This window comes from Triturus cristatus, chromosome 3_2, assembly GCF_964204655.1.
Source record: "Triturus cristatus chromosome 3_2, aTriCri1.1, whole genome shotgun sequence".
NCBI classification, from domain to species: domain Eukaryota; kingdom Metazoa; phylum Chordata; class Amphibia; order Caudata; family Salamandridae; genus Triturus; species Triturus cristatus.
Window position 1 is genome coordinate 473,989,045 of NC_140584.1, and position 13,204 is coordinate 474,002,248.

General features: G+C 51.6%; 1 protein-coding gene across 1 annotated transcript in view; it reads left to right on the plus strand.

The window, feature by feature from the left end:
* COPB1 (coat protein complex I subunit beta 1) overlaps positions 1-13,204 on the plus strand; it is a 250,477-nt gene that overhangs the window by 52,775 nt on the left and 184,498 nt on the right. The window contains exons 4-6 of the mRNA XM_085648117.1: positions 9,694-9,863; positions 10,794-10,908; positions 11,849-11,941. Coding sequence (XP_085504243.1) covers positions 9,694-9,863; positions 10,794-10,908; positions 11,849-11,941 — 378 coding nt within the window. The remainder of the gene's footprint in view (positions 1-9,693; positions 9,864-10,793; positions 10,909-11,848; positions 11,942-13,204) is intronic.

The following is a 13,204-nucleotide window of genomic DNA, read 5'->3' on the forward strand; positions in this document are numbered from 1 at the left end:
ATGGAGAGAAGAGGAGGTAGTGGGAAGACAGTGAAAATGTTAATACAGGTATCGCTTTCTGAGTGTTCATATTATCAGTTAATTATAGTAATAATTGTTTGTAAATGGATTCAGCAGCACTGCCTACTAGAGATTTAATCAACAAAAAGTATAGCTACAATCCTTGTCACTCCTGGTTTGCACCGTTATCTCTTGACTGTAATAGAATCACAAATAGTTAATATACTTTTTCAAAAGAATACTTTCTCATTCCAATTTCATAGCATATTATTTTTTTCAAATAAATATTGCATACTTAAATCAAAACACTTTTGTGTCCATTTGCAGATTCATGTTACTCAACAAAATGTAATCCAATGCATTGCTATTTGCTTCTTCATCGGGGGAAGAGTTATACAATCAGTTGTGGTGTTATAAGATATACATACTCTGCCCTGCATTTTTTTTTAACAGATTTTATTGGGTTTCACATATCAAACAGTACAATTGTATCAGTCGACTTGCATCTGTTCAATGTAAAGCAAATAATATCCAACCCCCCCCCCCCCCCCCCCCCCCCCATGAGTCTGTACAGTATTCCTGGGGTAAACTTGCTCAGTGTGGTCAAAAAGCAGGACTCCCATATGTCAGGGCGACGTGTAGCATATATCATCTAGCATAAATTCCTGTTATGTGTCTAGGGGAGCATAATTTAGGGCATAGTAGGTGATACATTGCTAAGTAAAGGTGATCATAGCGATTCTGCAGGCAACCCTGTGGGTGTTTCTGGCTCAGGATTTGAGAAATTGTTCACTAGTTTTTCCCAGGCTTTAGCTACTTCAATCTTTCCCGTGCCTCTTCGGGCTTCTCTTAGGGGTATCCTGCCCTTGTATACCGCCCATTTAATCATTTCTTTTCTCCATATGAGTCCGGGGGCCCCCTGGGGATTTCCAGTTTCTCGCTATCTCTCGTTTGGCCAGAATAAATGCTAAGTCTTGGAACTTGCTTGTGACTTTCGTCTTAGTTGTGTGGGGAAACAATCCCAGTAAACCGATCCCAATGTGCGGGGAACTTCCCTCTCGATAACCTCCTCGATCATGTGTAAGGACTCGTCCCAGAATATAGTTAGAATGGGACATTCCCAAAACCTGTGTAAAATGTGCACTCCTCCCTCTCTGTATCTAGGGCATGCTGCGTCAGCCACTTGGAAGTATCGGCACACGCGCTCTGGGGTCAAGTATGGCCTATGGAGCACATTGTAATTAATGAGTTTGAAGCACACATTCCTAGAGACCTTGGGGTTTTTGTCTAGGATACCGTCCCAGTCCTTAGCAGAAATGGTGATCCCCAAATTGTCCTCCCACCAGGTCCATAGTTTCTCCAGCGGTTGTTGCTGGTCCGCTCGCAAAGCCCTGTATAAGAGGAGACTTATCTTACTAGTGTCCGTTGAGAGTGCTATATATTGGCAACTCTGTGATGTGGGAGGTTCAGTAGTGCCTCCGTTTCAATGTGCGCGTATTGCTGCCGTGAGAGCTCTGTGCAGTAGGAAGTGACCTGGGGTAAATGAAATTCTGCGTGGAAGTCCTCAAACTGGAGCAATTCTGTATCCCTAAACAGGTCTCCTACCTTTGTTGCCCCCGCCTCCATCCAGGGGTCGAGGTCCTGCCAGTTGCCGTCATGAGGCAGTACTTTAAATAGATCTAGTGGTAATTCGGTGGGGCGTAAGGTGCTTGTTGGACAGGCCACATGAAGGGCTTGCTCCCTCCCCGCATGACAGGGCCCGAGCCCCGGCCCTCCAGGTGTTACCCACAGAAACAACCCACACCCCGTCTCCAGACGGGACTCCTGCCCCCGGACATCTCTGTATCATGGGACCGAACCACTACCGGCTCCCTCGCCCGGCCCGGCCGCCATCTTGGACACTGCACCACGAGGCCGCGTGGCCTCAGCTCGACCCTAACCCTGGGCCTGGCCAGGCCCCGACATCCCGGCACCACCATCCACCCAGGAGGTGAACGGACTACTTGGCAGGTCGATGGGAGAAAGAAGTGTCGATGGCTCTCCCCCGCCAGGTGCCGATCGCCCCCCAGCTCCCCCGGGCGCTGGCTCCACCCCCCTGCTGGGTGTCTGGACTCCCTCATCCCGGACCTCCCGACCTCCAAGTGCGAGGGTCCGGACATCAAAGGGCGCCAGACCTATAACTGGGGCAGCTCCAGAGCAGGAAGGCAGTTGTATCCTGGAGTCGAGAGACACCGAGAAGAACTCATCCTTGACGGACTACTGGCGCTGCCGTAGCCCTGCCTTGTGAACTATCATCCTGCCTGCTGGCGCTGCCGCGGCCTTCTGCATCCTCCATCCTCGTCGGGACCTGCTGGCGCTGCCGCGGACCGTTGTAACTACCACCTTCGTTGGGACCTGCTGGCGCTGCCGCGGACCGTTGTAACCACCACCTTCATCGGGACCTGCTGGCGCTGCCGCGGAGCGTGTAACGACCACCTTCACCGGGACCTGCTGGCGCTGCCGCGGCCCGTCCAGCTAGAACACCGAGCTCGAGGATTGTGAGCTATCCATCATATCATCGCATCTACCAGATTGGTAACAAGACTGTCCCGCTACCCCCTTTCCCAACCAAGAGACTAGAATCGAGGGGACCACTGAGTCCTGACCTCCTTGTACCATTCTATCGTACCTAAAGATTGCTTATAAAGAACGTTGAACCGTATCTTGGTGTGGTGTACATCTGTGGGGGGGAAGTTACTCGTCTGTACGATCGCTGGAGACGGCTCTCCCCGGAGACCTCTCCCCTTGTCCTCGGCCGACCCTCCCGGTCCGTCTAACATTGGTGGCCAGCGGCGCGATCCGAATCAACGCGTAATCGTACAGAGAGTAGCTCACCCCATGATGAAACCACAATGTCAACCAAAGAGAGCGGATCCACCGAGAAATTCCAGATGGAGAAATTGGAAGAGTACAGCCATCGTGAATTGAAACAATTCTGCATTGAACTAGGCATTGCTACCACCGGCCTGAGTACCAAAGACGATTTCAAGCACGCCATTGAGTCGTGGGCAGAAACCGGGGCCGCGAGATCCCCGGACCAAAACATTGCAGCATCAGAGAGGAACACCACGGCTCCCGAGGAGCGAAGAACGGGTCTCTCGCAGGAAGAGATCCAAGAGAGAGAAAAAAGCAGACTACATGAGCTAGAAATGGCACGGCTCAAAATGGACGGTGAACTAAAATTAGCCGAACAAAAACTGAACCTAGAACATCTGCGGCTCCGAGAAGAACGGGAAGAAAAACAGAGGCAGAGAGAGCTCGAAGAAAAGAGATTAGCGTACGAACACGAGCGCAAACTGGCAGAAATAGACCTACGGAAGCAGAACAAAGAACTGGAGGCGACCGCGCACCCCGGGAGCGACAGAAAAAGTCCACATCCCCAAGGATGTCGTTCGAGAGTATGTCCGAGAGGACGACATACAACAGTGGTTCAAGGCCTACGAGATCGCCATGACCTCCCACCGGATCGATCGAAGTGACTGGGGAGCCGGTCTATGGGGGAGGTTCGTCAATGAAGGCCGCGATGCCCTGTTACAGCTCCCAGACCATCTGATGTCATCCTATGACCACATGAAGGCTGCCCTCCTCACCCGATATGGGCTCACACCCGAAATGTACCGCCAGAGGTTCCGAGACTGCACCCGGATCCCGGGTACAACTTGGGTGGAATATGTCAACTATTTCAGCCGAGCCTTCGAGGGTTGGATCAAGGGAAGCCACGTAACGACCTACGAGCAACTTTTTAATCTCATGGTGTGGGAGCACCTCTCTAACAACTGCTTCGTCGAGCTCAGGCAGCACCTCCTCGACAGTAAATTGACTGACCCACGGCAACTCGCCGCCGAAGCTGACCGGTGGGAAAGCACCCGAGTGGGCCGGAGAGGGACGCACGAACAGAACCGGAACAACCAAGGTCAGCACCGTCCCCGAGGAGGAGGAGGAGGCCAGGGACGAGGAAGAGACACCGTCCCGGCCGCTCCCGCTGCTAGCACCCCGCCCCCGGCCAGCCGGGGCAACCCCCCGATGCGGCCGGGGTTCCGAGCCAATGTCACGTGTCACCGATGCCAGCGAGTCGGCCACTACGCCAATGACCCGAACTGTCCACAGAACCAAACTCCGAGACCCCGCCAGGTAGCTGCCGCCGCCCTGGTGGGAGAACAAATCTCCGAAGAACAGGAAGAATACGAGCAGGGACAACAAGAGTGGGAACCGGCCGCCATGGATCTAGCGTGCCTAGGGGGAAGAGACATGGTCCCGCGGGCTCCCCTACCCGCCAACACCAGAAAATATAGTCAGTGGGTGAACATTAATGGACGCCGGGCTGAAGCCCTACGTGACACGGGGGCCAGTGTGACGGCCGTCCGCTGTCACCTGGTAAGACCAGAGCAGATCCTGCCGAACATTCTCTGCCCCGTCCGTTCAGCCGACAATTCGGAGAGTCTATGTCGGATGGCCTGCGTCCCCTTCGAATGGGGAGGAGTCTCCGGCATGTTGAAGGTGACGGTCCGAGATGATGCCCCCGTGGACTGTCTCCTGGGGAATGATCTTGAGAGTTCCCCGTGGGCCGCCGTAGAAAGAAAAGAGCACCTGGGGATGTTGGGCCTCCCGGACTGGGCGTGCGTAACCACCCGGTCCATGGCCGCCCGTGCCATCCCCCGACCAGAAGAACCAGAATGGCCAGCACCTCCTCCCCCGATCGCTCCAGTAGAGGACACCGACCATACCGACCCCCCCCCCCCCCAGAGCAAACCCCCGAAGGGCTCGCTCAGCCCCAGGACCTTCCCAACCTGGCTCAGTGGCATCAAGAAGGGGGGCCCACCCAGGAACAGTTCCGTCAAGAACAGAAGACCTGTCCCTCCCTCGAGGGACTCCGCCAGCAAGCCCTCGCCCAGAGCGCAGGGGACACCACCAGAGCCCATTGGATCTATTGGGACAACGACCTATTGTACAGTGAGCAGAGAATCGCGGAGTTAGGGGCCAGTCGAGTGCTGGTGGTGCCCCTCCGTTTTAGAGACTTCCTGTTAAATTTGGCCCACGATGTCCCTCTGGCTGGACACCTGGACCAGGACAAAACCTACAGTCGCCTGGTGAGCCACTTTTTCTGGCCGAAGATGAGAAACGACGTCCTCAACCACTGCCGGTCCTGCCCCACGTGCCAGGCCAGCGGGAAGAGCGGCCGCAAACTCAAAGTACCTCTGCAACCCTTCCCAGTTGTCACCACCCCGTTCGAGAGGGTGGGAATAGACATTGTGGGGCCCCTGGACCCCCGTACAGCACAAGGACATCGATTCATCCTGGTACTGGTGGACCACGCCACCCGCTACCCCGAGGCTGTGCCCCTGCGAACTGTAACAGCCCCGGTGGTCGGCCGGGCCTTAATGGGGATCTTCTCCCGGGTGGGCTTCCCCCGAGAAGTCGTCAGCGACAGAGGCACAAACTTTATTTCGAAGTATATGAAGTCCCTCTGGCAACAATGCGGGGTCACCTACCGGTTCACGACCCCCTATCACCCTCAAGGAAACGGACTAGTCGAGCGGTTCAACCGCACGCTCAAGGGAATGATTGGGGGATTGGAAGAGCCCCTCCGTCGCCAGTGGGATGTACTACTTCCGTGCCTCCTCTTCGCCTATCGAGAAGTTCCCCAGAAGTCCCTCGGCTTTAGCCCTTTCGAACTCTTGTACGGGCACCCTGTGCGAGGGCCCCTCAGCCTAGTCAAAGAAGGTTGGGAGATGGCCCCCCTAAAGACCCCCTCCAGACGTCTTAAAGTACCTCCTGACCCTACGCAATCAGACCAGGCGATTCAGAGAAATGGCGAAAGCGAACCTTGAGGCCAGTCAGGAGGACATGAAAAAATGGTGCGATCAAAATGCCTCCTCCATCGAATTCGAACCTGGCCAACAAGTGTGGGTGATGTCCCCCACCGAACCATGTGCCTTGCAGGACAAGTGGACGGGGCCCTTCAAAGTGGTCGAACGCAAGAGCCCCATCACCTATCTCATCGATATGGAATCTCCCCGGAACCCCCTCCGGGTCCTCCACACCAACAGACTCAAACCCCACTTTGTGCGCTCGGAGCTCAGCCTCCTGATGGCTACAGACAGTGGAGCGGAAGAAGACTCCGAGCCTCTCCCTGATCTCCTGAAGACTCGTGAGAAAGATGGTTCCGTGGACGGGGTCCGGCTCTCCGATGCCCTCACCCCGGAACAGCGCCAAGGCTGCCGGGACCTCCTGCTGCAGTTTGCTACCTTGTTTTCCCTCACCCCAGGGGTCACCCCCTGGTGCTTGCACGACGTGGACACTGGGGACAGTCCCCCTATCAGACACCGGGCGTACCAGATCGGGTACGGGCCTGCATTCAAGAGAAGGTATCAAAGATGCTCACGCTCGGGGTCATCGAGCCCTCGGACAGCCCCTGGGCCAGCCCGGTCGTGCTGGTCCCCAAAGCTGCTGCCCCCGGCACCACTCCTGAGCTCCGATTCTGCGTCGACTATGGGGGCTTGAATGCTGTCACCAGAACCGACGCTCATCCCATCCCCCGGGCGGATGAACTGATCGACCGCATGGGGGCTGCCCGCTACCTCAGCATCTTCGACCTGACAGCGGGCTACTGGCAGATCAGTCTCACACCCCGGGCCCAAGAACGATCCGCCTTTTCTACCCCCGATGGCCACTACCACTTCAAAGTCATGCCCTTCGGCATGAAGAATGCCCCAGCTACCTTTCAGCGACTGGTGAACCAGGTCTTGGCGGGGCTCGAGGAGTTCAGCGCCGCCTACCTGGACGATATCGCTGTGTACAGCCGTCACTGGTCCGACCACCTCCACCACCTCCGAGAGGTCCTGCAGGCCCTCCAACGGGCCGGCCTCACAATCCAGGCCAGCAAGTGCCAAATTGGTCAGGGGTCCGTGACCTATCTCGGACACCAGGTGGGAAGCGGTCTGGTGGCCCCTCTGCAACTCAAAATCGCTGCCATCCAGTCCTGGCAGCCTCCAGTCACGCAGACCGAGGTCCGAGCCTTCTTGGGGCTCACCGGCTACTACCGGCGGTTCGTGAGGGACTATGGCAGCATTGTGGGGCCCCTCACGGGACTCACATCCAAAAACCACCCGAAGAAGGTCAACTGGACCCCAGACTGTCAAGCGGCCTTCGAGAAGCTGAAAGCCGCCATGTGCACTGCCCCTGTGCTCCAGGCCCCCGACTACAGTCGGGAATTCATCGTACAAACAGATGCCTCCGACCACGGCATCGGGGCGGTCCTCTCCCAGTTGAACTCCGAGGGACTTGACCAACCGGTGGCCTTCATCAGCAGACGCCTCCTGGCCCGAGAACAGCGCTGGAGCACCATCGAGACGGAGGCCTTCGCAGTGGTGTGGGCCCTCAAAAAGCTCCGGCCCTATCTCTTCGGTACCCACTTCCGGGTGCAAACAGATCATCGACCCCTGCAGTGGCTAATGCAGATGCGGGGGGAAAACCCCAAACTATTGCGTTGGTCCATCTCCCTGCAGGGGATGGACTTCACTGTGGAACATCGACCGGGCCAAGACCACGCCAACGCAGATGGCCTGTCACGCTTTTTCCGCCTCGACGAGGAGAGTCCCTAAGAGGATGGGTGACTCTCCCCGCCTTCAGCTGGGGGGGACGCATGTTGGACAGGCCACATGAAGGGCTTGCTCCCTCCCCGCATGACGGCCCGAGCCCCGGCCCTCCAGGTGTTACCCACAGAAACAACCCACACCCCGTCTCCAGACGGGACTCCTGCCCCCGGACATCTCTGTATCATGGGGCCGAACCACTACCGGCTCCCTCGCCTGGCCCGGCCGCCATCTTGGACACTGCACCACGAGGCCGCGTGGCCTCAGCTCGACCCTAACCCTGGGCCTGGCCAGGCCCCGACATCCCGGCACCACCATCCACCCAGGAGGTGAACGGACTACTTGGCAGGTCGATGGGAGAAAGAAGTGTCGATGGCTCTCCCCCGCCAGGTGCCGATCGCCCCCCAGCTCCCCCGGGCGCTGGCTCCACCCCCCTGCTGGGTGTCTGGACTCCCTCATCCCGGACCTCCCGACCTCCAAGTGCGAGGGTCCGGACATCAAAGGGCTCCAGACCTATAACTGGGGCAGCTCCAGAGCAGGAAGGCAGTTGTATCCTGGAGTCGAGAGACACCGAGAAGAACTCATCCTTGACGGACTACCGGCGCTGCCGTAGCCCTGCCTTGTGAACTATCATCCTGCCTACTGGCGCTGCCGCGGCCTTCTGCATCCTCCATCCTCGTCGGGACCTGCTGGCGCTGCCGCGGACCGTTGTAACTACCACCTTCGTTGGGACCTGCTGGCGCTGCCGCGGACCGTTGTAACCACCACCTTCATCGGGACCTGCTGGCGCTGCCGCGGACCGTGTAACGACCACCTTCACCGGGACCTGCTGGCGCTGCCGCGGCCCGTTAGCTAGAACACCGAGCTCGAGGATTGTGAGCTATCCATCATATCATCGCATCTACCAGATTGGTAACAAGACTGTCCCGCTACCCCCTTTCCCAACCAAGAGACTAGAATCGAGGGGACCACTGAGTCCTGACCTCCTTGTACCATTCTATCGTACCTAAAGATTGCTTATAAAGAACGTTGAACCTTATCTTGGTGTGGTGTACATCTGTTGGGGGGAAGTTACTCGTCTGTACGATCGCTGGAGACGGCTCTCCCCGGAGACCTCTCCCCTTGTCCTCGGCCGACCCTCCCGGTCCGTCTAACAGTGCTTTAATGCGGATCTTCTGTAGGCCCCTACTCCAGCATTTTGGCATCACTCTAAGCTCCTGTGAGCCGCCAAGAGGCGCTCCACGCACTCTGAGAAACACTGGGAGCAGGTCGAGTAGTGGCAGTACAAATCCGGTCTGTTGCTAGCTAGTGCAACTCGTCTGCGCCCCCTGCCCCAGATGAATCTGGGGATTAAGGAGTCCAGCTTTTTAAATAATGCCCTAGGAATCCATAGGGGTGTGTAGTAAAAAAAAAATATAGGAGAGTGGGTAGAGCCACCATTTTCAGAAGGGATATCCTGCCCGCCACCGAGAGCGTCCGTGTCTTCCAGAACTCAGTGGAAGCCCTCAGTTCCCTAATAGCCCGCCCGATATTTCCGTCCACTAGATAAGCCTGGTCGTGATAAAATCTGAACCCCAAGGTAGCCCAAACATCAGGGTTTACACTGTATGTGGGCCAGCCCCTCTGGGGGATTTCCGCTCTGCACCATAGGAAAGAGCTTGGACTTCTGCCAGTTGACTCCGAAGTCAGATAATAGTCAAAACTTTTCTAACATGGACCGGGCTCCCCTCAGGTCGACTCGATGTCCTACATAATCTATAACTTTAATGCATATTCTTTTATTTTGTGATATTTAAGTAATCTTACAAAATGTCCAAATACATCCCCTATAAAATAGATGTTCCAATGTATATCCACCATTTCTTTTTTGGAGTTTTCTAGCCTATATGTCCCAGAATACTGTAGCCATGTGTCTAATGTTGGGCACATTAGTGTCTATTTTAACCAAGTTGCTCTTCAAGCTTTATTTCCCTTGTTTGAATAGCGAGATGCATGTCAGTGTATATATATTTATTACTTTGTAGCTATGTTTAAGCCCCAAAAATATTTAAACTTCTTATAGGACCTTCAGCATCCTAATGAATTCATCCGAGGCTCTACCCTTCGATTTCTGTGCAAGCTGAAGGAGGCTGAATTACTCGAACCTCTGATGCCAGCTATCCGCGCTTGTCTGGAGCATCGTCACAGTTATGTGCGAAGGAATGCTGTCCTTGCAATCTACACAATTTACAGGTAGAGTCTAAGTGGTTGACCCTTGTGAAGTTGGGTACGTCTGAGAGCTCGTTGGTAGGTTTTCACATTGTGTACATATGAATAAGATTTCCAGTGTTAGTGTCAAGGTTACTGGCCTGCTCAATGTGTGCATTTTGCCAGAAATGACAAAGTCACTGAATAAATTCAATACTTAGCTGGTTAGTTGATAATTTAAACCACCGCTTAACAACCGGTCTTCTTCACAGACATGAAATCATCCAAACTCTTCTTCTACCTCCCGCGCCAAACCTGCACTGCGCCACTCCTCCGAGAGCTTCACTGCCCCCCCACCTCCAGACCTTCCTTTTGAATTAGTCGTCTTGTGGGACCATCAAGACTGCATGTACTCATGCCCAGCCTTACCACATGCCTTCTCTCACCTACTCGGCACCTGGATACCCTCATGGATGCCAAGCAGCGCCCTTCAGACCCACTTTGCCTTGTTTTATTGCCTATTTTATCCCACTGACTCACTCTTTCTGATAGGTCATAAAAAAGCACGTAGCCTCTCATCTCATCCATTTTGCGCACCAGGCCACTCAAGTTCCCTTGAAGAGTTTCAGACTAAACCCTGTAATGCTTTTCATTTATACTCCAGGCCACTATTTCATCATAGTTGCTTCATTGGTGGGTCTCAATGTCACCTGCCTTAAAGTACAGTCTCCTCTCATGCTAGGTTAATTGCCTCTTGGGGCTACTCCAGCGTGATCATATTCCAAATTAAATAAGTAAAATGAAAAAATGACGAGGTCTCATCTTAGCGTAAAGTGCTTATACAGGTCGTAATCATTTGTGCATTCGAAAAATGAAGGTTTACAATTGTTAATATGCCCGTCTTTTTTTCCAAACGGATGTGATATTTTTGCTGCTCCATTCCCTTATTATTAAACGCTGACATTTGGTTCTCAGAAATTTTGAAAACCTCATCCCAGATGCTCCTGAACTGATCCATGATTTCTTGGTGAACGAAAAAGATGCCAGTTGCAAGAGAAATGCGTTCATGATGCTAATACATGCAGACCAGGTGAGTGCATTTAAAGATTCATGGTTGGTGTAGTAAACAGTTTGGATGTCCATGTTGAAATAGTATGTATGTGTGGTTAAAATACTGAATAATAAGCTACAATCTCACATATTGGAAATTGTGAGCTATGGGACGTTGAAGATAGAGGAACAATACTTTCACTCCATAAGTTGTCTTTAGTCGATGTAAGTGGATTTCTAGCTTGTAGACAGATGGTGTTTGAGCACCTTGCCACTTAGCTTTTTATGTCTAATGTGGTCTTTCTTTTTACTGAGAAATCATTTAAACCTGCAGTTAGCCTAGCCTCACAAGCAGTGGAAATAATTAGCACTAACTATGTCAATAGATTTCTACTCTTGACTGTCTCCCTGTGCAGTCTTATTGTTTTCTTCACAAATTCGACATCCTTTTTTCGCCAAGATTGTTTTTGTTTCCATCATTGTAATCTGGTTTGTAATTATTGATATTGTTTACTTAGTTTTGCATGATTTATATGTTTGATTGGATGTTCTTCTGGTATAGTAAGATTGTCTTAACCTCAGCTTTTCTTTTTTTTTTTTTTTAAACCCATTTTTACCTGCTCCTAATATCCTTATATTTAAGGATGTAGTCACTAATATAGACTTAAAAGGAATAAGAGTATGTAGTAAAATGAAACAAAACAATTACCTTGAAAGGGAATGAGCAGTGTTTTTTTATAATTAATAAGCAAAGAAAGGTCATAATTTTGCTCCAGAAAATTGCCATACAAATTTTTACTAAAAGGAAAAACCGAGCTTAAAAAAAAACCACCCAAAAAATGAATATGCCTGAAAAGATTTTTCGACACTTTAAAATTCTTTTTGATGGCCATCTAAGAATATTTTGTATGTTTTATTGGTGCCAAATTTATGTTGTGAAAGCCACATGTTTCTTTTGATACTGTATTATGTTTCCATAGGACCGTGCATTGGATTACTTGAGCACTTGTATTGATCAAGTGCACACTTTCGGAGATATTCTGCAGTTGGTGATTGTTGAACTGATTTACAAGGTATGTTTTAAAAAATGTTTTTATTTAATTTCTAAACCAGCAGCCATTTGCAGGCTGAGATAATCATTTGTTTTTTTTCATACCTGGGTCTGTGATCAGTTTGTATTTGTTAAGGATGATGATGATGGAGAGGTGTTAGATATTTCATATTTTACAAGTCAAGTAGTAAAATATTAGTAATGTTTATACGGACCTTATTGTTTCATTTAGTAATTTCCTTGATTATCCGTTAATAATAACATGAATTCCTAGTGAAACCTTATTAACTTTATCCTTTATGCATGCATGTAATCACACATATCTCACTGAATACTTTAAGGTATGTGTGATCATTCATAACACAGCTACAAACTTTTGCATTTCCATACATGAGATTTGTCATTTGACTCTCTGCTTACTTTTGGTCACTTGGTTTGCACTCACTAAGTCACCTGGATTAGATGCATGTTTGATGGTGGTTATTGCAGCGTCCGTTAACTGAGCCAAACTATGTCTGAAATACTATATGTGTGAATAATTGATTTATTCTGCGCTAAGGAATAAATAGTTATAGTCCATTTAGGTCCATCAAGTTTTAAAATTATTATCAGGAAAGTCCTGTGATGGGACAAAATGTGACCTCTGCGATTGTTCACTTCCTCTGAGGAAATGTGTGACGACAAAGCTTCCTTTGAGTTGCCGTTACTATTATGTAGTAATTTCTTTTCACCTGAAAAGTTATTTTTGACATTCACTTCACAGAACTAAAGTGGACTTCTTCCCCCAACCAGTAGTGCGCCAAGAGGTGCGTTTGCAGAGAGGTGCAGAAAGGGGGCTTGGCCTCTGACAACCTCTCCGCAATCCTGCTGTGTGGGACTTACTGGAGGTAACAGGAGGGCTTGTTGACCCCCCAAGGAACCTCAAGGCCAAGGGAGACTTCATCCCCCAACTAGTAGTGCGCCAGGAGGTGCGTTTGCTGAGTGGTGGAGAAAGGGTGTGTGGCCTCCAACCTCTCAGCAATCCTGCAGTGTTGGACCTACTGATGGTAGTAGGAGGGGTAGTTGCCACCCCCTCCTGTTACCTCCAATAGGTTTCCACACTGCGAGATTGCTAAGAGGTCTTCGTAGGCCACTCCCCATTCTCCACTAATCTGCAAACGCGGCTCCTAGCGCACTACTGGTTGGAAGGGTGTATTCCACTTTACATCTGAGGGATCTTGGGGGTCAAGCAGTCCTCCTGTTAACCCTGGCAAGTCTTACACAGCGAGATTCCTGAGAGACGGTG